General features: G+C 39.2%; 1 protein-coding gene across 1 annotated transcript in view; it reads right to left on the reverse strand.

The window, feature by feature from the left end:
* The window catches only part of PAN3 (PAN3 poly(A) specific ribonuclease subunit), a 78,124-nt gene extending 61,780 nt beyond the window's left edge, over nucleotides 1-16,344 (reverse strand). Inside the window, exons 1-2 of the mRNA XM_019474865.1 lie at nucleotides 16,219-16,344; nucleotides 8,901-9,022 (exon numbers count right to left, since the gene is read on the reverse strand). Coding sequence (XP_019330410.1) covers nucleotides 8,901-9,022; nucleotides 16,219-16,276 — 180 coding nt within the window. The 5' untranslated portion in view covers nucleotides 16,277-16,344. The remainder of the gene's footprint in view (nucleotides 1-8,900; nucleotides 9,023-16,218) is intronic.
* Nucleotides 16,345-22,063: the final 5,719 nt, after the last annotated feature.

Below are 22,063 nucleotides of genomic sequence, written 5' to 3' on the forward strand. Positions count from 1 at the left end.
TTAAAATTTAGGTACTTCAGCAGGTATCTTCAAACGTTACCCTCCCAACAACATGCTCAATCCCTCAATGCTTTATTCCCCATGTATTATTTCCATTATCTGTGCTCCATTGCTACAGCAAGCTTTCCACAATCATTCAGGCTTCTCTGATACAATTCGCCACTCAGTACAAGTACGTAGTACTATATGAAACAGAACTGTAGCACATACAGATGTCCTAGGACAATATGTGTAAGTATTTACACATGTACATACATATGTAAACCTTCATTTAAGTCTTGGAAAAGCTGAAGAAAGCTGTTTGCTATATGCTCTTTCTTTATTTTGATGCCAAGTGTCTCATGTTCCTAAATATACTGAACTGACACCGACACAATGTAACTCTCACTAAAAGGTTAGTGATCAACAATTAATTCTTTGCACAAAAGAGAAGCCTCTAGTGACACAAAGTTTACTTATTTCTACAAAACAAGGTAACGCTTTGGGAGACCCACACTAAGTTAACAATCTTGCCCAAGTTCAGGGATCCTTCTGCTCGCTGTCATCGAAATAAGAATACATCAAAATAAATAATTTCTGGATTATAGTAGCTCAACTATTCATACATCATATTCCCTTCCTGACTAAGCAATGGAAAGAAGTTAAATAGTTTCTCACAAATATTTAAAAAGCATCCCTGTTACGCATCTTTTCTTGGCATTTGATACATCCACACTGATCCTTGTAAGAGGAAGTGGTTTAGGACAACATTTCCTAAAGTGATCCTTTCAGATTTGCACAAAATTTGTCCAGGAATAGATAAAAACAGTGTTAATGTCTATTTATAACGCTCCGATTTTCATAATAATTTTAATGCAAAAGGTCTGTTGGAACGGGGATAAATATGATACTGAGATCTGGGCTGGTATCAAAGATGGTTAAGCTTATGGCTTAAACCTGGAACAAAGCACTTTTGTGCCATCAATATTCTACCTCTTCAAGTACAGGAGTTAACCATTCAACTAACAGACTTGCAATGTGAATAGGTGACTGCGATGATGAAAATCAGTGCTGCTATGATCACTAAAAACATATAGCGCGCGCAAGGGAGACAACAGATTGCAACCGAACACATTGTTCAGGATTCTGAAAGCACAGTACGATCAAAGCCTACAAACATCAACTGTGCTTTTTACAAAGTCAAGTCTTGTTCAAGGTGCAAACATATTTTACATGAACCAGGATTCTGAGAAACCAAAGCTTCTCTCACTGATCTTGGGCAGCTCTTGCTTTAACAACTGCTTGTAAGCTGTACCTTGAATGAGGTTAAAAACCTCCACTTCACCACTTGTTTTCATGAATTTTTCACTTTGGTCAATTTATTACACATGCACAAGCTTCTTACCTTAACATTACTCATAGAAGTCCTGCATGTAATCAGTAAAGGATTTTTAAACTGTTTTAATATTAAAATTTCTACCACACCCAAAAGCATTTAGTCTTAAACGCTCTATATCTGATTTTTACCAAGCCAGTCTGAAAATGTCTTGAAAGAAAGAAAAGAAAACCCAAGTACTATTTGTTATTTGTGTTTTCCAGAAGGCAGTTTTGATTTTAAATAACACTTCTCAATCTCTTCTAATGGCGTTGAACTATTTTTCATACAAATTCCATTTCAAGAAGAATGCAATCACAAGAACCTCAAGCCCAAGAGACAAAGGCTCCAGAAAGGTAAGAGCAACCATTAACAGGAGAAGAAAACGAACTATTCATTCCTATTAAGCCTGCCAGGCAAGGCAAGCACACATATATGAGAGCTTCAGACTTGTTTAGTACATCATGACTTTCACCATATGGAAGTTAATATAGAAAGACAACTTTGTTACAATGAAGCGCCACACCAAAGTCACTCAGTTCCATATAAACTCCTTTTCTTTGCCTCCCTATTGCTATGATTTATTGAGGTTCTTTAAGCACTAGTTAAAATTCAACTAGGCTGACTGGCATACATCCTGCCCCTCTCCCTTTAAAGGAATTAAAAAGTTGTTTCTGTTCACATCTCAAAAGAAAGCTACTGCAGAACAAAAACTATCACATTCATCCCTGTCCAAGGATTTAACCTGAGGCTTCAGCTTCAAGTTCTTCCACTGTTGAACCTTCCACCAGTAACAAAATATAGGCTCTTTAATTTCACAGAAAAATTGAGAAAAGGTTTTTCAGAATGCTGTGTTAATTCCTGAATATTCAAGCAATTAAGTTACAGGAGGGGAATATGGTCGTTCAGAAGTTTTTACTCTTTCTTTAAGCACCAGGATTAATCAAAGTAACTCATCTCCTCTTAGGAAAAGACTGCGTGAAAAGGTACTGTGTCAAAAATGAAACATTTGTCAAAGTGAATCATTATCTTACCTAGACGTAAGATAGCCTATTGCGTACTAATGTTTCCTATTCAGAACCGCTGCAAGTTAAGGTCTTTTAAAAAAAGTGTTACTTTCACACAGACTTTAAGACAACACTGACAGCAGATCAACAGCATCACTGTAAAAATAATTTCCATATTAGGTTGCTATTTTAATAACTGTTTTGAGGATTAGATACTTTTCACAGACTCACAGAGGGGTTGAGGTGGGAAGGGACCTCTGGAGGCCAACTTGGTCCAGCCCTCCTGCTTGAGCAGGGCCACCTAGAGCTGGTTGCCCAGGACCATGTCCAGATGGCTTCTGAGTATCTCCAAGGATGGAGACTCCACCACTTCCCTGGTCAACCTATGCCAGTGCTCAGTCACCCTCACAGTGAAAATGTGTTTCCTGATATCCACAGGGAACCTCCTGTGTTTCAGCTTGTGGCCATTGCCTCTGGTCCTGTCATGGGGCACTACTGAAGACAGCCTACTCTGTCTTCTTTGCACCCTCCCTTCAGGTATTTATGTATATGGATGAGATTCCCCAAGCCTTCTCTTCTCCAGGCTGAACAGCCCCAGCTCTCTCAGCCTCAGGAGAGGCTGCTCCAGTCTCTCCTGGAGAGATGCTCCAGTCCTCTCATCATCTTTGTGGCCCTTCGCTGGGCTCTCTCCAGTATGTCCATGTCTCTCATACACTGAGAAGCCCAGCACTCCAGGTGTGACTTCACCAGTGCTGAGCAGAGGGGAAGGATCACCTCCCTTGACTTGTTAGCAATGCTTTACCTAACGCAGCCCAGGACACCATTCACCTTCTTTTCAATACTTCCTTGGTGCAGTATGCTAGGAAGAGAAGTGTTACAAGAAGTATTTCCACCTTCTAAAGGTATACACCACCTTGCCTCCACCCTTCAGTGTTCAGTAGTGAAACCCAAAATTATAGCTGCACTTAAGACAAGTTTGTTTTGCTTTCATCTCCCTCCACTAAAGTATATAGTTACAAAATTCTCATCAAGATAGAGGATGAATAAAGCTTTGCTGCACACAATTAGGTCTAATTTTACATAGCTTATGTTACAACACTTATCTTAAGTGAGGGTTTTTGCTTTCTTTTCTACCATTTATTTTCCTCAAAATACATAAGAGATGGCATTTGTTCCGTCTCCATATTCCTCGCCCTAACGCTGAGAAAATAAGCACTTTCCTCAGGTTCATTTCTGTGCTAAGTACGTTATCTCAAAATATTTTGTAGTACGACACAAGCTATTCTCTTCATCTTAATACTGTTCTACTGGAACTATATTTCAGAATATTTCTTTGTAATTTTTAGAATAATGTTAATTGGACTATAAAAGGAGTCATCCTGCAAAAGAATGAGATTGTCACAACCAAACAAATCATTGTTTAGTTGTCAGATTCTGTGACCTACAAAGGGTGATATCTTTTGCTTTCTTTTCTAAACAATCCAAAACTTGTCTTCAACGGTTAGCATATTTGGCACCATCTACAGCATGTTCCACTCAACTGTTTGAGCTAAAGCAACTGGATTTCTTCAGAAAGCATTATGTAAACAACTGCATAATTTTATATTTAAAATAGCACAGCTGTAGTTCCACTCAGTTCTCAACAGTTAAAAATTGAAGACATTTACAAGCTTCTGTGCTATAAGGAGAGTTTTATTACTCAACTCTTGGCAGATGCAGCAATGGGAACAAAGGTCTTTGTGTTTATTCAGCTGCAAGGCTTTGAAGTGAGCGTGGTCTCTACTTCTCAGGCTTTTGAAGAACACTTAGTAAACCAACATTAGCATGGTGAAAGCAAGCAAGACCAATTCTTCTCCATTGCTTGACCTTGCCAACTTTAATACTGAAGACTGTTAAGTCCTTTTTTATTTTGATTAGAGTGATTAACTGAAAAGTTGTGATTCTTACTTTCTACATAACCTGCAGTCCAACAGAAGCCATGTAGTTATAAATATCATCCTATCAAAATAAGGAAAACTGGATTTCTGTGAAGTAACATACATGAAGACACCTTCTACTGTTTTATGCTCTTACAACCAAATTGCTCAATTCTAATATATTAGAAGTTCTAACACCAAGGTACTCCTCTGCCTCATCCTGCTATAAATTCCCTTAGATGATTCACATATCCTTTTACCATCCCAACATAATACTGCTAAAGCTCCTTCCAGCACCACCTGTATCTTTGATCAAGCCACGAGTTAGTCAAGGGGCAGCACTAATGCTAGAGGAACACAGACACCAGCTAGCCAAGTGGCACATGCAGAGTGACTGAGCAAACAGCCAAGCATCACAGGCATCCTGGCCAGCCAGCTCCTGCCTCCTCACTGCTACAAAAGCCAAAAGCAATGAGCTGCTTCTTGAACCACACCTCTGACTGTCTCTTGGCTGCTGTATGCCAAAAAGAAAAAGAACAGCTTTGAGGACAGCATGCAGCCTGTGGGCTGTGTGTGTGCAGGCCTGCTCTGTTATATAGTTAGAGAAGGGGAAAACAGAAAATATACATTTTGATAAGCTGAAAGCCAATACTGCTAATGCAGTATATGAAAGCACATGCAGATTCAGGGAAGAGGCACGTGAAACAAAACTGTATTACAGGAAAACGCAAACCAATGAGGACAGGAAACTACTAATCAATAGGAAACTAGTTAGAAACAACAGAAGAGGCCCATGGGGGGGCAAAGAAAGGTTGGCTAACAGCAAAGACCTTTGAGGTAGGAGGAGTAGAAGGATGAGGCAAAGAGATATTTTTCAGAAAGGAAGAAAAAAAGAATTAGAGCCATGGCCACTTCAAAAATCTTGCCTCTTCCAAACCGTACCAAGGATTTTCACTCTTCTTTTCCACTGCAAACTGAGCATTGCCATTAATTGCATCTTCACCACTAATCTAACCCCAATGAGATGTTCTAGATCTCGTAAAATAGTCTTCAACACATACAAATGAAATCTCAAAGTCAGAAATATCCATTCTGCAGAAATGTTGACCACTAGTCACCTACGTTATTTATGATCAAAGCAGCACATCCCCTCCCCAATTCGTCATGATACAATCCACTTTTCCTTTCCTTCCTTTTGCTGCTTACTTAACACCATAATGCAGATTATGCACTGCACACAAAAACATGATGATTGCAAAATTTTGACATAGCTTTGCTTAAGACAATTTGGCTCTATTACATATGTGTTATGATAACCCCAATATACACAATCACATACTCTTTTCAACAAACCTGTTTTATTTGCTGCACATGACAAATACATTCTGGAGATCAATTAGGAATAGTCAAAAAGACTCGTTTATTGAATCCCTGATGATTATGTTCAAAGGTATCTAGTCAATAAAGCATGGACTGCAGAAAGATTATCTCACGGTAAAAGAAAATGAGCGTTACCCAGAAGAGACTGACTATTACTATCTTTGCTAGACTGAGGCCAGTTAAGCAACTTGAACCAAGCTTTCTACAAGTGGTCATTAACTCCGTTCCTCACCTTCCAGCTGTACAGGTTAGTTTCAAAAACTCTGGGGTCTCTAGTTTGCCAGCACTGTTGCGAGGGGCAGGGGGGATGAACAGACAGACATTGTTTAATTGCCATCCTTTTTCTTCCCATGCCTCTATAAAATACAGACTACTTTCTTCGTTCATAAGGAAAGTGTTCCACAAAGTCAGATGCAATAATTGTAACCTGCACAGGAAAGCACACTGCCACCTAACAGTCTTCACGAGAAGGATGTTAACAGCATGCAGGAGTAAGGCATGGAACTGCAAGATGAACATTTTATCAACTGTCAAATGGATGCTCATTATGCATGCACCAAGCATCCTGTGTCCTGAATAAGTCCCACTTATAATTTTCCCACTGAAAAAACTGTATAATGTTATGAGGAATACATCTCAATATATAACCTCAAGGCTGCATTGGCAACCTAAACTTAACATTTCTTAACATCTGACTGTATCTTACTAGTGTTTTTCTAGCAGTGTGTTTATTTGCATGTTTGTGCAACTTCCCAGTTTTAAGAAACAAGCTGAAAAAGTTTCCTCATATTGCATCAGTGATGCATCTATTTGTGAACTGCACAGATCCACCAGAGATGACTAAGTAACTCATAGATGGAACTGATGTTTTCATCTGCAAAAGCAAAACTGAGAGGCTAATGAGATATTTTACAGAAGACTTCTGTTGTTTCATCGATGGCAGAACACTAAATTTTCAGTATCTTTAGTTTGATTCAAGGACCTGGAGAGAAATAGGCACATGGATTTGTTCTCTCCACCCTACTTTGCCCCAACTTTGCATTATGCCAACTTGTTTCTTTGTCCCAATTTCTGTGTTTGTCACTTGTGCAATTCCAGTCCCCATTCTGTGAGTGTCCCACCAACATCTCCTCTCGGCTTCAGTCCCTTTGCTCAGTCTTTCCCAGCTCCTTATTCACTTATCTTCAGCTCAGTTTCTCTAAGCCCATAGCATAAGTCTCTTTTCCCTTATACACCCCTCTGCTCCAATTAACACAGACGCAGCTCCTTCATTAAATACAGATCCACTTCCATGCTGCTTCAGTCTGAAGTGGAAGCAAAGTAGAGGGAAACGAAGCAGATGAGCATTCCTGCTTGGAGTTCAGGCAAGGCCTAGATTAGGCCAGAGCTGTAACTGCAAGAATGTACTCAAGCTGGAACATGCCAATGCAGACTACATCTTTGGGAAATTATCTAACATCTAGGAAGTCTCCAGTGGGTCTATATAAACCAGTTTTGCAAAGGTTTAATCAAGTGACAAAATCAGGGCAAATTTTCAGAGAAAGAGCAAAAGGTATATCCTTGACACAACCACCAATCTATCAGATTTAAAGTCTCTGTTCCAAACCATAAAGCATTAGTATTATTTAAAGTAAAAGTCACTAAGATTTTTCCCCCGCCTTGTTCTCCAAAAGGCTGAATGACATGAAAAACCGCATTCCAAGTGGCTAAACTTTGTCAGTATGGACTTAATTTAGAAGCTGACACACAATCAAAACAGACAGCGTTACCAGCTTTACCTATGCAAACAAGAACTTAAATTACATGAGTCAAAGGAAAAAAAAAATCAGTATAAGAATGCTTTTTAAACTGTAGTTTAATGCCTGTAAGCACTTTCTCAACACTGACAAAATCCTTCTTCAGAAGTAATTTTCCTTAGCCTCCAATGGGTAAGAGGCACAACAATTTCTTCTCTTTGAGAAAAGAGAAACACAATGCCTTGACTGTAATCTCACAGGCATTAGTAAAGTACTTAAAAATCCTATGAGCATTCATGTTAGATGCATGCCTTATTGTCTTTCTAGAAGAAACCGTTATAACTAAAAATTTGTGTTTAGAGAGACACCAGTATTGCTGTAGAATACACAGTTTAAGGATACAAAACATAATGACTTTGCGCTAAAAGGATAAAATTATATGATCTCAGTGATACCAAAATTTGTAACTTCCAGCTTCAATAGTACACTTCGGGATCAGAGGTTAAGATTTTTCTTTTTAAATCATGCATCACTGTCAGTAATAAACATTTCCATAGTTTTGCAATTCTGTTGAATGAGAAAATCCAGCCTTCTTGAAAACATGCAGTAAAAAAAAAAGAAAAGAAAAAGGGAACACACCTAATTATTTCCCACCTTTTGCTGAGTTATTTTTCAATCCATAATACAGCCACAATTGAGATCAAAGTAAGCTCATAAGGAGAGTTTCCTTGATATAAAAGAAGAGAGTTGTTGTCAGGACTCAGTGCGAACTGTTTGACTTGTGCTCTCTTTCATTTACCAGAAACTGGTTTGTTAAACCTTTGAGTACAGGGAGAGACCATCTTCTTTTCAGCTTTTAAAAAGCGTTAACGGTTTGAGGGAGTTATTACAGTACTTCATATGTTAATTCAACAGATACTCATTTAGGTTTTAAATATGACAGTCTTTTGCTGTAAGTTTTGCATAATACTACCTACACAATAAATTCCACCTCATGGGAGTTCCTATGCCAACATCTACAGAACACTATAAATACAAGAAAACATTTCAGAAGATTTAAATGTGAATTCAACATCACTGAACAGCACCAGAGACTGAGTTTACAAATTCTGAAATTTTTGCCTAGTAATTTACAGGTTTGACAGTTCACATTTTGCTTCAGTGACTCTTGATCTTTGAAATGTTTCAAAATCTAATTTTTATATATTTAGTAAAAGGCTATCAAAATAAGCTATGAGCCTAAAAAGAAATCTAGGAACACAGAGTTAATATATGTGGCAAAGCCCAACGCAACAGCTCAGGTAAGTGCCAATAAAAACAGACTAATTTTAAAGCAATGATAGTGTTTAATTTCTATTTGCTAGATTAAAGTGAGTATATACTCTGTATATCCTACAAGATGACACATAACAGATGGCTCCATTTCTCCTGCCTCTTGAACAGTTTTCCCTCCTTGGTGTATTGCCAGCCAGAACTAATGAAACACTGTACAATTCACTGCTATTACCTGCATCATGGGATACTTTGTTTCAGCGGGACTTCCAAATCCATTAACGCCAATGAAGCTGGTGCTAAAGTAGGAATCTGTGAGACTAGCATCAGCTAACCCACCGCCATCTATTCCGGGAACTAAAAGAAAAAAAGAAAAGTGTTTCAGAAAAAAAATTTAGTTTACCACGGGTTTATTTGCTAATATCTCTAACATAATTTTTTTGGCGGGGGGTAGAATAGGAAAAGGCTGGTAACACTATTTCAAACCTATCTTCTCAGCAAAACAAATAAAAACATATCAGTGCACAGAATGAAAAAGAAACTTTATGAAAGACGTTGCTAAATGACAGCATATGCAGCATGAAGTTACAGCACAAATGCAGAAAGAGGCAGAAAAGTGAAAAGCTTTGACAGAAACGATGAGGAGTTTGAACTTTAGAAGCAAGAATAACAAGGCAGGTAATGATACTGGAAAGAAAATAAGTCAACTAAAAAAAACCTAGAAGGCAAGCTTATTTTAAGAAAACCTATATTCTTGCATACGCATCTTGGAAATATATCTGTCAAGTAGAGTTTTTAACTGGATGTACTGGTTCTTTTAAAGGGTAATACACAGAAAATGTACATTTGAAAATATCTCAAGTCCTTTCACACAAAGCACAAACACTTTAAAAGCTTCCTTAAGAGCATAAGACTATTTTTATTACCTCATACTTCATAAAGTTGCAACAATTTTATGAAATGTGGCCAAAGAACTCTTTTGGACTGAAAGCAAGTGTGAAGGATGTAAGAAGAAATTAATCCCCTGTCTAGAAACAAGGGCCTTGCCATACAAACATAGTACTTTAACCACAAATAAATGAATTCAATGCTATGAGACTACAGAGAACAACAAGAAGCAGTCATAATTAACACAAAACACTCAGGCAGGTATTATTTCGATAACAAAAAAAGAGTTTACAATGGTATACAAGATGCAGTTCAAATTAAGCTTCCGCAAAAACACCCACAGCAAATTATAAAGACACTAATCAGTATGGCCAGGCCACTGGAAGCCAACAGGCATGAGTAATTGGTAGCTCCAAGGTAGGAAGGCACACATCCAACTAAGAACATCCTGTACCAAACTATCCGACTTGAACTTCTGGGAGGACTCGCAGCCAGCCGGTGAGACCCAGAAACAACTTCCTGATCCTAATCCTCAAAAGAAATAAAATGCAACTTCGTGCAGAGCTAAAGGAATGCAGATTATAACCCCTCAAATTTCATCAGAATGGGACTTTTCCCTCCAAAAGAGACTACCTAACCTGGTGAGCCATTTCCATGCTGTAGGCACAGGAAACAGCAAAAGAAGTACAGCCAGATGAAATTATATGAAGGGCTGGAAGAGGAGAATGACTAGCTGCATCCATACTACAGACAGATGGAAACGCTGCCCAGCTGCACTCCCTGAGACTGGAGCTGTATGAACTAGCCAACCAGGGCTAACAGCAACGGCACCCCAAATGAAGAGCTCTATGTGGAGAGAGATCAAATAAACCAAATACTTCAGTTGCAATACAGATCAGCTCTGCAAGCGAAAAAGATTCTTAAAGTATTGCTGCCAAATCTAGAACATTATTTGTGTACTCTGCAGGCTTGAGGGATACACCTAAGGAACTTTAAAGATGCTAATTACTAATGAATTGCAACATGATTTTTTTTTTTTTTTTTTTTCCCTGAGACTGGAGCTGTATGAACTAGCCAACCAGGGCTAACAGCAACGGCACCCCAAATGAAGAGCTCTATGTGGAGAGAGATCAAATAAACCAAATACTTCAGTTGCAATACAGATCAGCTCTGCAAGCGAAAAAGATTCTTAAAGTATTGCTGCCAAATCTAGAACATTATTTGTGTACTCTGCAGGCTTGAGGGATACACCTAAGGAACTTTAAAGATGCTAATTACTAATGAATTGCAACATGATTTTTTTTTTTTTTTTTTAAGTTTTAAAAGTTAGCTAAGAGAATAGGAAAATAAAACTCCCTCCGCTATCCATGCCCTAGATCCTCCTTCATAAGGAGCAGGAGCAGCCACATAGAAACTTCACAAGTCCTCTTGCTACATCCTTAAAGCAAAAAAACTTTGTCTTTTTTGTCTTTTAAACGTCTGTCCCTCTTTTGCCTTCATTTGGGAAACTTACGTTCAAAAGCCTAGGAAAAGTATTTTATGATTGAACTATTGTACCAGGGAAAATATTAATGTCTGCAGTAACGTCAGTTACTGTCTCATCCTACCTGCTACAGTCAGTCCCTAACTCGCACTGTGAAGGTTAGCATTTTAACACAATCGTTTTCTGGCATCGTGAAAAATACTACAACTCGTTCATACAAGAAAACCAAAAGATAGCAAATCCATGTTTAATTATGAGTAGTTTCAGTCTAGTTTGCCCATAAATTATTCAGGGTTCACACTGGGGTTTATTTATTTTAAAAATGCATTTCCAATATAGCTTTCTCTGCCTGCATTTCAGCCATTATCAAAAAACTGCTGCAGTTTTTATGCTACATCTTGACTGTAAAAGACCAAGAAAAACTGTTTAATTTCCAGGAACAACTGTCATTTCAAGGTACACTATATAATTTCAGCAGTATATCTGCTATTTCATCTTATACTTCTGTCAGAAACTCCAGATTCTATCCAATTTGTAACAAACTAGCAAGCAACTCCCTCAGATTACACCATCAGCTTTACAAATCCTTCAGCCTCTGTTGAAGAATTAAGAAACAGCCAATCCTTTCTGCTTCTCCCACTGCTCCTCACTATGCTAGAGTCAACCTGAGAGACCATGTACCTTCATTTCTCTGTTGGACACACACAGTTAATGCACAAAATCCTTAAAACTGGAAAGAGGCAAGTGAAAGCCTGCAAGTTTTGCCACATTCAGCAGCAAGGCATGTGAAGAGTCCCCTCGGTGTGAAGAAACCCCAGAGCTGACCTCCAGTAACTCCAGACAGCTGGTACAGCTGCAGTCACCCATTATCCAAACAAAGCACTGGAGCCGGTGCAGGTAGCCTTGCTAGGGCACAAATACAGCACCAGGTGCTCTGCTCCTAGTCTGGCTGAAGCATCCTCAGTGCCAGGCAGCTCAAGCTACAAGCAGGAGCAGGCTTGGGGCAGCAACCCCAGAGCTGAGCAAGGCTGAAGATGCTGCTGGGAATGACAAAGCTGATCTTTGACACTGCTGCCTTTCTACTGCTGGTATTTGCTACGTAAGCCTATCCAAACCACTTAAAGCTGCTCAAAGCTACAATTTAGGCTTTCTATTGGCACACTGATATCTAACTGGGCACTCCAGATAGCAAAAGCTACTCCAGAACATTTTCTTTTATCTAGCTGTATGAAGTCAATCTCTCTACTGCAGTGCAATCGTTTGGCCATATCAATCAGCCTCCTTGTGCCGTTACTACAAATTGCTGCACTCCAGTGCTGATCCACCTTCATACCACTCAATTCTACTGGTACCACAGCAATTTCAAGATGGCTTTCAACTATTAGGCTTTCTATTGTTCTCTTCCAAACAGCCTAGAAACACACCTCTAGCGGAGGGACCAAGACCACAAGAAAACATATTCCGCAGGAACAATCAAAAGAAAACCATCAAAAATAAGCTCAGTGGAGCAGACGGCAGTTTTCTTGTCAGTAGCTCGTATTTAGAACAGAAAGCTCTAGCAGTGGTAAGTGTAACTATTGCCTTCAAAAGAAAATTCAACACTAGCTTCCTTAAACTAACTTCCCTATAGTAACAAGCAAGAAAATTAAGACTAACAGAAAAGATGCAGCTTACACAGGTACAAAGAAAAAAAGTAATTCCTGCATTGCCTATAGAACCAAAAAAGAGCGTTCACTACATACTCCATTTCTGTTCAAAGAAGGGACATTCAGCTGTTACAGTGATGAAAGCTCTGCAAATACCTAAACAGCCAAGGCAGTTTTACTGTATTTGGCACCTGGCTTTCTCCATGAGAAGTAGAAGGCTTTTATCCTCCTCCTGCCAAACACTTGGCAAATCATAAATTCTCACTTGCTTCTGGAAGACGACAGTAGTTCAGAGCATGAAAAAAGAGAAGTGATTTATCATAAGCAATCCATAGGAGAAGGTCTTCAGAAGTGGGCACACTTCACCACACAAGCAGAAGTCTAAACTGGAAAGAGAAGATCTTAGTCCTTATAAAGTTTTTGTTCTCATGTGTTTACTAATTTACATCAGACCCTGCAGTTGATTTGTCTATCTGGATCTTTCCTATAACAGTTGCGAGCACTTGCTGCACACAGCGCTATTAGAATGACAAATAAAAAACTTCTTCTAAGGTTTATTTCTTTTCTCTTTTACAGCATTGATTATAACTTTAGGTAAGTAAGTTTAGACGATTTTAGGAAAGTCTTGAATTGGCTATTTTTGTCAAAGGAACATGCCTTTCTGTTGTGTAACAGTACTATCCATGCATTGAAGTTGTATACATTTTCAACAGGCTCTTCCTTGGAGAGAAGCAACAACTTCCTTAAAGTAGAAAGGTTGACTAGGCAGGTCTGAGGAGAAAAGATGGATGCGTGAGGGAACAACTAGGAATCCAGTGGGGAAAAAAAATGCTAACACATTATGTAAGCACATATGTGAAAACAAGAAGAAACTTCTAAATTCCATCAATAGTAAAGCCAGAAGTTACATCCTGGCAATTCTGGAAAGAAATTAAATATAACACCTTGAGAAATTCAGAAGACGTTTTCTACTTTTTATACACACATTATCTAATAATTTTTTGCTTGGTGAGTAACACTGCAGCTTAATGTGACAACTGCAATTAAAAATAAATATCTTCTTATATAATTCTTCTCCCACAGAATTTTAGCAGAAAGTAGGCTTCCCGTCAGATGCAGGCACCAGAGAGGAAAAAAACCAGATAGTTATTTTTGCCTTACCTATTACAAAGACATTTTTCAGGAACAAAGGATCTCATCACAGCCTAAGTGCTTGAGTACTACTGTGATGAACTCAACACACATGCTTCAACAGAACTGGTGGGTTTCGGTTGGTTTTAGTTTAATGCTTGTCTTGTCTAATACTAGCACTCTCTGAAGAGATGACGTTTCTGATATTTTCATTCTAACATTTTACTAACCAGTAAACAAATAATATAATATCCTATACTGCTGCTTTTATGAACTTAGTATCAGCACTGATCATCCCAGAAACTGTTCTTAATATAAAAAAGGATCCTTTACACACACAACAGATTTTTGTTGACATATTTTTCAAAACAACAATTTAAAGATTTCTGGCGAGGTAATAAAACATAGCAAAATGAATGATTTCAATCCATTATCACTGCTTAAAAAACTGTACTACAATTATTTTTATGCTGGGAAAAAAGTTTCTATAGAGAAGTAATCTTAATTTAAACTCCCAGCACTGCAACATTGCAGGCACTTTTCACCCCAACACAGCTTGATAAACTGAATCATAGGTTCATTGCATACATGTGCAAAGGACAAGGTGTTATCTCAGCTAGACGTGAAGCAGTAAAAACTACAGTGCCGTATCTCCAGTGGAATTTTACAGAGATAGCTATCCTAATATTGAGACAAGAACAATGAAACTTTTATACAAAGCCTACCTATGGCAAGTCACTTAAGACTTGTGTCCTTTTAGTCTCCTAGAAGCACCGAGGTGTCAGAGGAGCTTATGCTTGCCCTCCTTTGTTTTGTACTGACATGTTTGTATCAGGAAATAATCATGTGCTTGTGGTGCTAACCTCACTTGTGCACCTCTGTAACAGTTCACAAGTGCTATACATACTAGCATGTGCAGCTCAGTGTTACTTTCTCTACTGTGCCACTACTGTTGCAATTTGTTAGGGAAAGTGGATTCTCTGGTGTTTTTTTATGCCTCTCATTTAATGCAATGTTTTTGAAACACAGACTAGGAATCACTGAAATAGAGACAGCAGACAAAGAAAGTGAATGACACCCCCAGGCATGAGGAGCAAAAGTAAAAGCACACGCCTGGGTTAGGATGCCGTGACAGAGAGTGCAGTTGGAGGGCAGACAGCACAAATGAACCAAGTTGGCTGAACGGCAGACAGGAAGCAAAACAGTTTGGGAAATGCTGCCTTATTTACAAACACTCCCACTAGGCGATGAGATATTCATGGGCAAGCAAGGGAGAACAGCAATCTTTACCATAATATTAAATGACTGGTCTGTCTTTGTTTTTTTTAAATTTCTTTCACATATCATAGAAGCATCTGATAAAGACTGAAAAAAGGATAGAGGTGCCATCCTTTTGCTCTGTAAAAATCTCAGTACAGAGTCTAGAGCAGCAGGACTCCTCGTCATGGACTAAGTCCAAAAGCACAGTGATAATACAAATTAAAATTGATACTTTTTCAAAAGAGTCATCAGCACTACTCTGTTATCAGAAACAGCAATTCAAAGTAATGCAATTACTTAATACCATAGCTTTCAGAGCTTACCCTCTCCAAAAGCTTTCACAATTCCTAATATATCGCATCAAATTATTCAATAAACTGCACCAATTTTTACAAAGCACACACATTTAAGCTTTTGTTTTTAACAGCCTTCCTGTACCTAAAACTCAACTTTTTTTTTATATAAATAGTTGTATGAAATGTGTGCAGATAACCTGAACAGAATGTTAGGATATTTTCCACAACAGTGGGGGAGAATGCATAAAGGAAAGGAAAGGTCTTCCTGCCCGTTGCATCAGCATTAGGCAAACTGAAGTTGAGGTAGTCTACCCACAGACTACAGGAATTGCGTATCACATAACCAACCTGAAAACGACTTGTACAATGCATGTCTCTACTCTCACTTTTGTATATCTGTACTTTGTTTCTAAATCTCTATTCTCCAATTTAAAAAAAAGGTCAGGAGTAAAAGGCTGTTAGGAAGCAAATTAAAAAAAAAGAAGTTCTAAGCACAAAATATCTTTGAAGATCAAACAAAACAATCACAATTGGAACTTTTTTAACTCCTGAAAGACTCATGGAACAAACACACGCGTGCACACACACACCCACACACACAGAGCATGATCTACTCCAACTTATCTCCAATACACAGTGATCCACCATACCATTTTTCTGGCAGTGTAGTGCATTACATATTTACTAGAAAGCAACAGATCAGGAAAACATCAGCCACATCAGCTTACTACCTAAATCTCTCCACTGACCCCGTTTTCATCAGCTGCCTCATGACCAAGATTATTTTTTCTGCTTTTGAGGTTCTACAGAAGTGCTTCTGCCTGTGTTTATCACCCCACCCTCACTTACCATTTGTCCACTTTTCCCGCAGCAGTCTAAACTTGCTTCTAGGTGGTTCCTTACACATGGAACTCTTTCTGAGCTGGTCCCCAAGGTCACTATTTTCTGGGCATTCAAATCCTTCCTGAAGGCCCACTCCTACAGTGATACCTACAAAAAATTAGTTATCTAATACCTGCTAGATAGAAACTAAATGGGGATGCTCTGTATCTTAAAAAAACATTATCAAAACTTCAAATTATTAAGAAATAGCATATAGAGTTTGCTCACATAATGTAACTATCCCCCACACACAATCCTTTTCATCTTTGCCTTTGAAGCAGAAAAACAATTACAACAGTAATAGTGCTTTCTTTACATTCTTCAATACCCAACACAGGGTGGGTACTACCAGAAACAAATAATTACCAGTACTCCTCAGGTATCTGTAATTCCTGTGGAATATTTAGACTTTGAATGATTTCCCATATAATAAGGAAAACCCATGAAGTATATAAACAGGACCAATCAGTTTCAAAGCCAATTAATAGCACAAATTTTTTAAAAGTTTCATATGCTAAAACTGCCCCTCAAAATCCCATATAACTTTGCAGATTGAGAAATTTTTCCTTCCCTCCTTTCTTTTCCCTTACCTCCCCCCAATAATTTTCATGTGGAAATGAAATGGGGAGGAAACACGTAAAAGCGAAAATAAAATCCATGTCTATAATTTCCCGATTTCTGGAGTTGACATATGAGACAAAAAGTGATTAAGTGAAATCAGTAATTTTCATTTTCTCCCATGCATCTCTAACTGGTTATTGTTTTTACTCTTCAATTCTCAGTTGTCTCTAACTGTCTCCAAATGTCCCAAATGTCTCTTCAATTCTCAGAATTGTCTCCCCATTTCTTAAAAATATTCAGAGCAAAACAAGATGAAAATTGTATCATCTATCAACTCCTGGAAAAGGCATCAGGAAAACTAAAAGGGGAAACATCTCGCTAAAAAGAAAACTGAAGTATACAACAACTAATACAGCATCACTTGCAAAAAGTACAAAAAGGTTTGGAAAGAGAATTCTCAACCATGCATCTTTACTATAATACCTATTTTCTGTATACAAGCAAAGAAGAAACAAACCCAGGGAAAAGTGACCAGTATATGACATACCGCAACTATACTTAAATTTAAAAGTTTGATATAACTGTTTCTAAATACTTCAAGCTGTAAATACTGAAATGCTACCAAAGATGAGAAAAATCCATGTTTAGAATAATCCTGACCATCGTTTCATTGCATTAAGTGCAATCCAACAGATTACCTTTAGTATCTGTTTTGCTGAATAGCTTATCTTTCCATTTTTTCTATATCCACTGCTTCATTTTGTTTAAAAAGGAATGCACTGGTAAAGACTTAAACACCTTTTAAAAAGCATAAAATATACAAATGTATAGGTCTTTCCACACCAAGCCTAGCGTATCTATGGATTTCACAAAACCTAAGCAGTAATGCTCGCTAAGCTAACCACCAAGCGATTCCATACAGAGTTGCTACAGCGGTGGCCACTATCCACTCCTGCTATGACCGGCCGCATAACATGCAGGCAACGGGCTGTGAAAACAGCCTTAATGCTTTTATTAGGCTAACCCAACGCAACCCAAGCCTTGATGCCCCTTTCCACCTTCTCACAGGCTGGCAACAAAGCCTATTCACAGACAGGCTTTCTCAGCAGCCATGGAGAAACACAGAGCGAGGCCGCTCAGGGAGGTATCATGGGCACCTCACAGAAACACAGGCCTGTATTTCGACTGCAGATTTCCTAGGAGGACTTTGAGAAAGGCCTTCTGGTAGAGAACCAGGTGAAAACATCCCACGAGGGGAGGGTGAGCTAACCTCTGGCATGGGGATCTCGGGCAGCAGCAGCAGCACTGCTGCCGTGGCCAGCTCCTCCACCGGCAGCTCTGCAGACAGCAGCACCCACCCACCGATGCTGCTGCAGCCACCGCTGGGTCCAGAGAGCACCTGGAGCTCCTTAGCTCAGCGCCTCTCTGTTTTGGTCACATTTATAGGAATCAAAGACAAGATGAAAGAGTAAGCACTCTATATCATGTACTTTATGGCAAAAAGCAGGGTGGAAGTTAGCAAATGTTTAGAGCCATACCTCAGCTCGTATCTATCAATATATAATGAGGTCTACATGCAAAAGAATATCACATCTGTTAAACTACCTGAAAGCTAACAAATACAATTGCAGTTGCCCATGCAACTTTAACTTGTCTAACTTATGTATAGACATGATACATGTTAATACCACGATGACATTTTTCTCTAGACCTTCCCTCACACGGCATCAAGAAGGGACAGTGCCCTAGGAATGAGCCAGCAGCATGCAGCAAAGCAGGCTGCCGGTTTGCTTCTTGCAGAAGTTTGAAAGTGCCAGAGAGAACAGAGAGCAGATACAAAAGGAGAAATTTTTCAGGCTGCTATGCCCCCTACCCATCCTTCCCTGTGCTGCTCCTTAAAACGCTACTAATCAATCCTACCTTTTCCCCCAAATGCCAAGTGACAGTCATTTCCCTACCTCTGTTCCTTCTACAGCCTTCTGAGATTAGGTATTGCTGCCACTGCTGCTTACTGGGCTGACACGTGGGATATACGTCTGTTAGAAAAGTACCACTGCAGATTTTGGCAGCTAACAAATCTGGAGGAAACTTTTTTCTATTTTTTCTTCCCCTTTTTTTTTTGGTCATGGAGGTCCTATGTGAAAAGGATTAATTTTATTTTTTTTTTTTTTTTAAATCAAACTTTAGATGGGTAACACCAACTACGTTTCCTATTTTGTAGACAGCTGGCCACCTTACGCATGGAAGATGAACCATGCAGAAGGCTGAGCGCTCACAGCTCCAGGGGAAGAAGTAGGAATGGTGCTTTGAACACACGTGCTCCAAACGTCAAGTAGTTTGGGGGCAGAGGGCAACAGTGCTAGCTTCTGAGAGCAGGCAGAGCCTATCGGCATGGTCAGTCTAGTTTCCCAAGAACATGAAAAGCCACACAGTCAGGCCAAAGCCACATTTAGCCCAGTACCTCATCTCTGACACTGGATGGCTGTGGATATGTGGACAAAGCATAGGCATGAGGCAAGGATAAAGCAGGATTTCCCAGCAGACTCTCAGCCATATGTAGGGGAAGATGAGTCTGATTCAGAGATTTTTTTTTTTTTTGCATTTAATAATCTCAAGCAGAGTTTTCTTCCAAGAATATCTGATCACTTTTGGAATCCCTGTCAGATGTATCCAAAACATCTATGGCACAGAAGAGCTTAACCACACACTGTGAGAGAAACTTCTCCTGGTTAGCTCTGAGGATATCACCTGCTCATTCCACTTCATACCCTCATATTGAAATACTTCTGCACTGGAGTATTTCTTGTATTTTGCATTTAAATCTCAAGCAGAGTTTTCTTCCAAGAATATCTGATCACTTTTGGAATCCCTGTCAGATGTATCCAAAACATCTATGGCACAGAAGAGCTTAACCACACACTGTGAGAGAAACTTCTCCTGGTTAGCTCTGAGGATATCACCTGCTCATTCCACTTCATACCCTCATATTGAAATACTTCTGCACTGGAGTATTTCTTGTATTTTCACTGTTCATCTTCTCCTTATCATTCAACGTTCCTATCACTTATGTTGTGAAAATAATCCGGTATTTGGGGAGCCTTTGCGATTACCACAGAAAAACCTATAAGTAAATTAATAATCTTGTACTCAAAGCAGGATTAGAGTAACACACGTTAGAATGAGGCACTGACCCACTTTTAACAATAAATAGGACTACACAGTTAATTAGTCAATGAGCACTATCTGCTCTGTGCACTGAATGAGGCTGGGATCCAGTGAGGAAGGAGGAAGAGAAGGTGGCATCCATGGCCACATAACTGAAGACTACCAAATACTTTTGAATTCGGGAAGACACTCGGTGAGACTGTACAGGCAGGTGATTTTTGGCAATTCCCAATTTCATGTTCTTAACCTCAGAACTTTATTATTTAATACAACTTTGTGTATTACTTCCTACATCCATAGAAACAAAACTTTCACTCCATCCATTTGGAAATCATACTGTTAGCACCACGGGTCATCAGCAAGGTAAGGATTTTAGATATTAGCTTGTCAGTACCTATACAGATCAACTTCAGATTTTGAACAACTATTTTCCTCATTTGTTTCATAAATGTATACCAAAGCAAGGAAGCTTAGAAGCAAGACTGGGCCCGCTCCCTCACTCTTCAACTTTAATTTCCCCCTCCTTTGTTTCCTTACTCTTTTCTCCTAGTTAGTCTCCTTCCTGTAAGATCTTCTTCTACCAGTCCAAGCTTTTGCCTCCTATAACTTCAAGTGAGGTGGCTTTCCCAGCAGGTGATCACTGATAACAGTGGAGTGGGTTTGTCCATTCTTGGTGCCCTCATTCCTCACAATGGGTGTAACTGCAGAGAGCTCTACGTAGTTTTAAACCTCTGACACATTCAATAGAAGCAAGTTTTTCAAATAATCTAACTGCTCAGCAGTATCAACCTCTGAGCACACACAAATTCTGAGGTTTTTTTCTTAGATTTAGGGCTTGGGCAAATTTGGGAACTCTTTCTTACAAGAACAGCTTTCATACAGGTGCTTGTACCCCCAAGCCAAATTATGCAGCCTCTCCCCAAGCCTGAATCCCCTAGTTTAATAGATTTTAGTGATTTCGTTTTGCATAGGGGAAAAAAATATATTTTGTGCCTCTGTCCAAAAGAAAAAATGAACAAAGATCAACTTATTGCTGCTGAATGTCTCCAAGATATTTCTACCTGTAAAATGAAAGGCAAGAAAGACTTCAGCTTGAACAACTGAAGTTTGACAAAATGATCAAAATCTGAAAATAGTGTCTTTTAACAGAAAGCATTAAGCAATTTTATATTATAGGCGCCTCCTGGAAGTGTAGACATGACAGTGCTGTGTTAATGTGAGACACTGACAAGCTACCAACTACAGAGATAATACTGCTCAGTGGCACAAGCTCACCACACCTGGCAAAATAGCAGTTGCAGGTTCCTGAAACATGTATCAAGCACTAAAAAGCTATATACAGGATGTTCAGCATGGTTGCATCTTAATTTCAGAAAAGGTATGGTTGTGACCATTTAGTAGTTGAGACATTTAATGTAAACAAATACCAGGTTTATGACAGAAATCAATAATGCAACCAAGCTTAATACACTCATTTAAAGGGGCACAACTTTTCTGAAGGAGCATCTTTTCCTAGCTGCGAAGTGCTGCTTTATCTACAAACGGAATGGTTATTAAAAATCAGTTTGCTGCAAACACCATCTGACTATTGGGCTGCACATTAGGAAGATGCATAACCGACCAGTAACAGCAACGCCACTCTGCATGGCAGACAGGCAATCTGAACTCTCACCATTTGAGAAGGGGCTGCGTATGAAGGCTGAAGAAGCCTCGGGAAAAAAAAAAAAAATTAAAAGCAAGTTCTGCTCACAGTAGCACATGATGTAGATATATATAGTTATTTATAAAATTACTTTCTTTTTTTTTTAATGTAATATTTCAGCCGGAACCTTTAAAACTTCCAATAGCTGAAACTCAGCATAGGTTGTTTGGAGGAGCCCATCCAAGGGTACTACTCTGGAAAGCGCTGCCTCCCTGCTACCACCCTCCTCGCAGCCTGACTTTGGGCAGGGAGGTCCAACGAACCTGCACCAAGCCCAGCGCTGAAGTGACCGATGGGCAGCTGCCCGGGTGCCCCCCAAAGCCAGCCGGGGGGAGCCCCTTCCCACACACACCTGCCCGCTCCTTCCCCATCAATAACGGCCGG

This window comes from Aptenodytes forsteri, unplaced genomic scaffold, assembly GCF_000699145.1.
Source record: "Aptenodytes forsteri isolate BGI_AS27 unplaced genomic scaffold, ASM69914v1 Scaffold155, whole genome shotgun sequence".
NCBI classification, from domain to species: Eukaryota; Metazoa; Chordata; class Aves; order Sphenisciformes; family Spheniscidae; genus Aptenodytes; species Aptenodytes forsteri.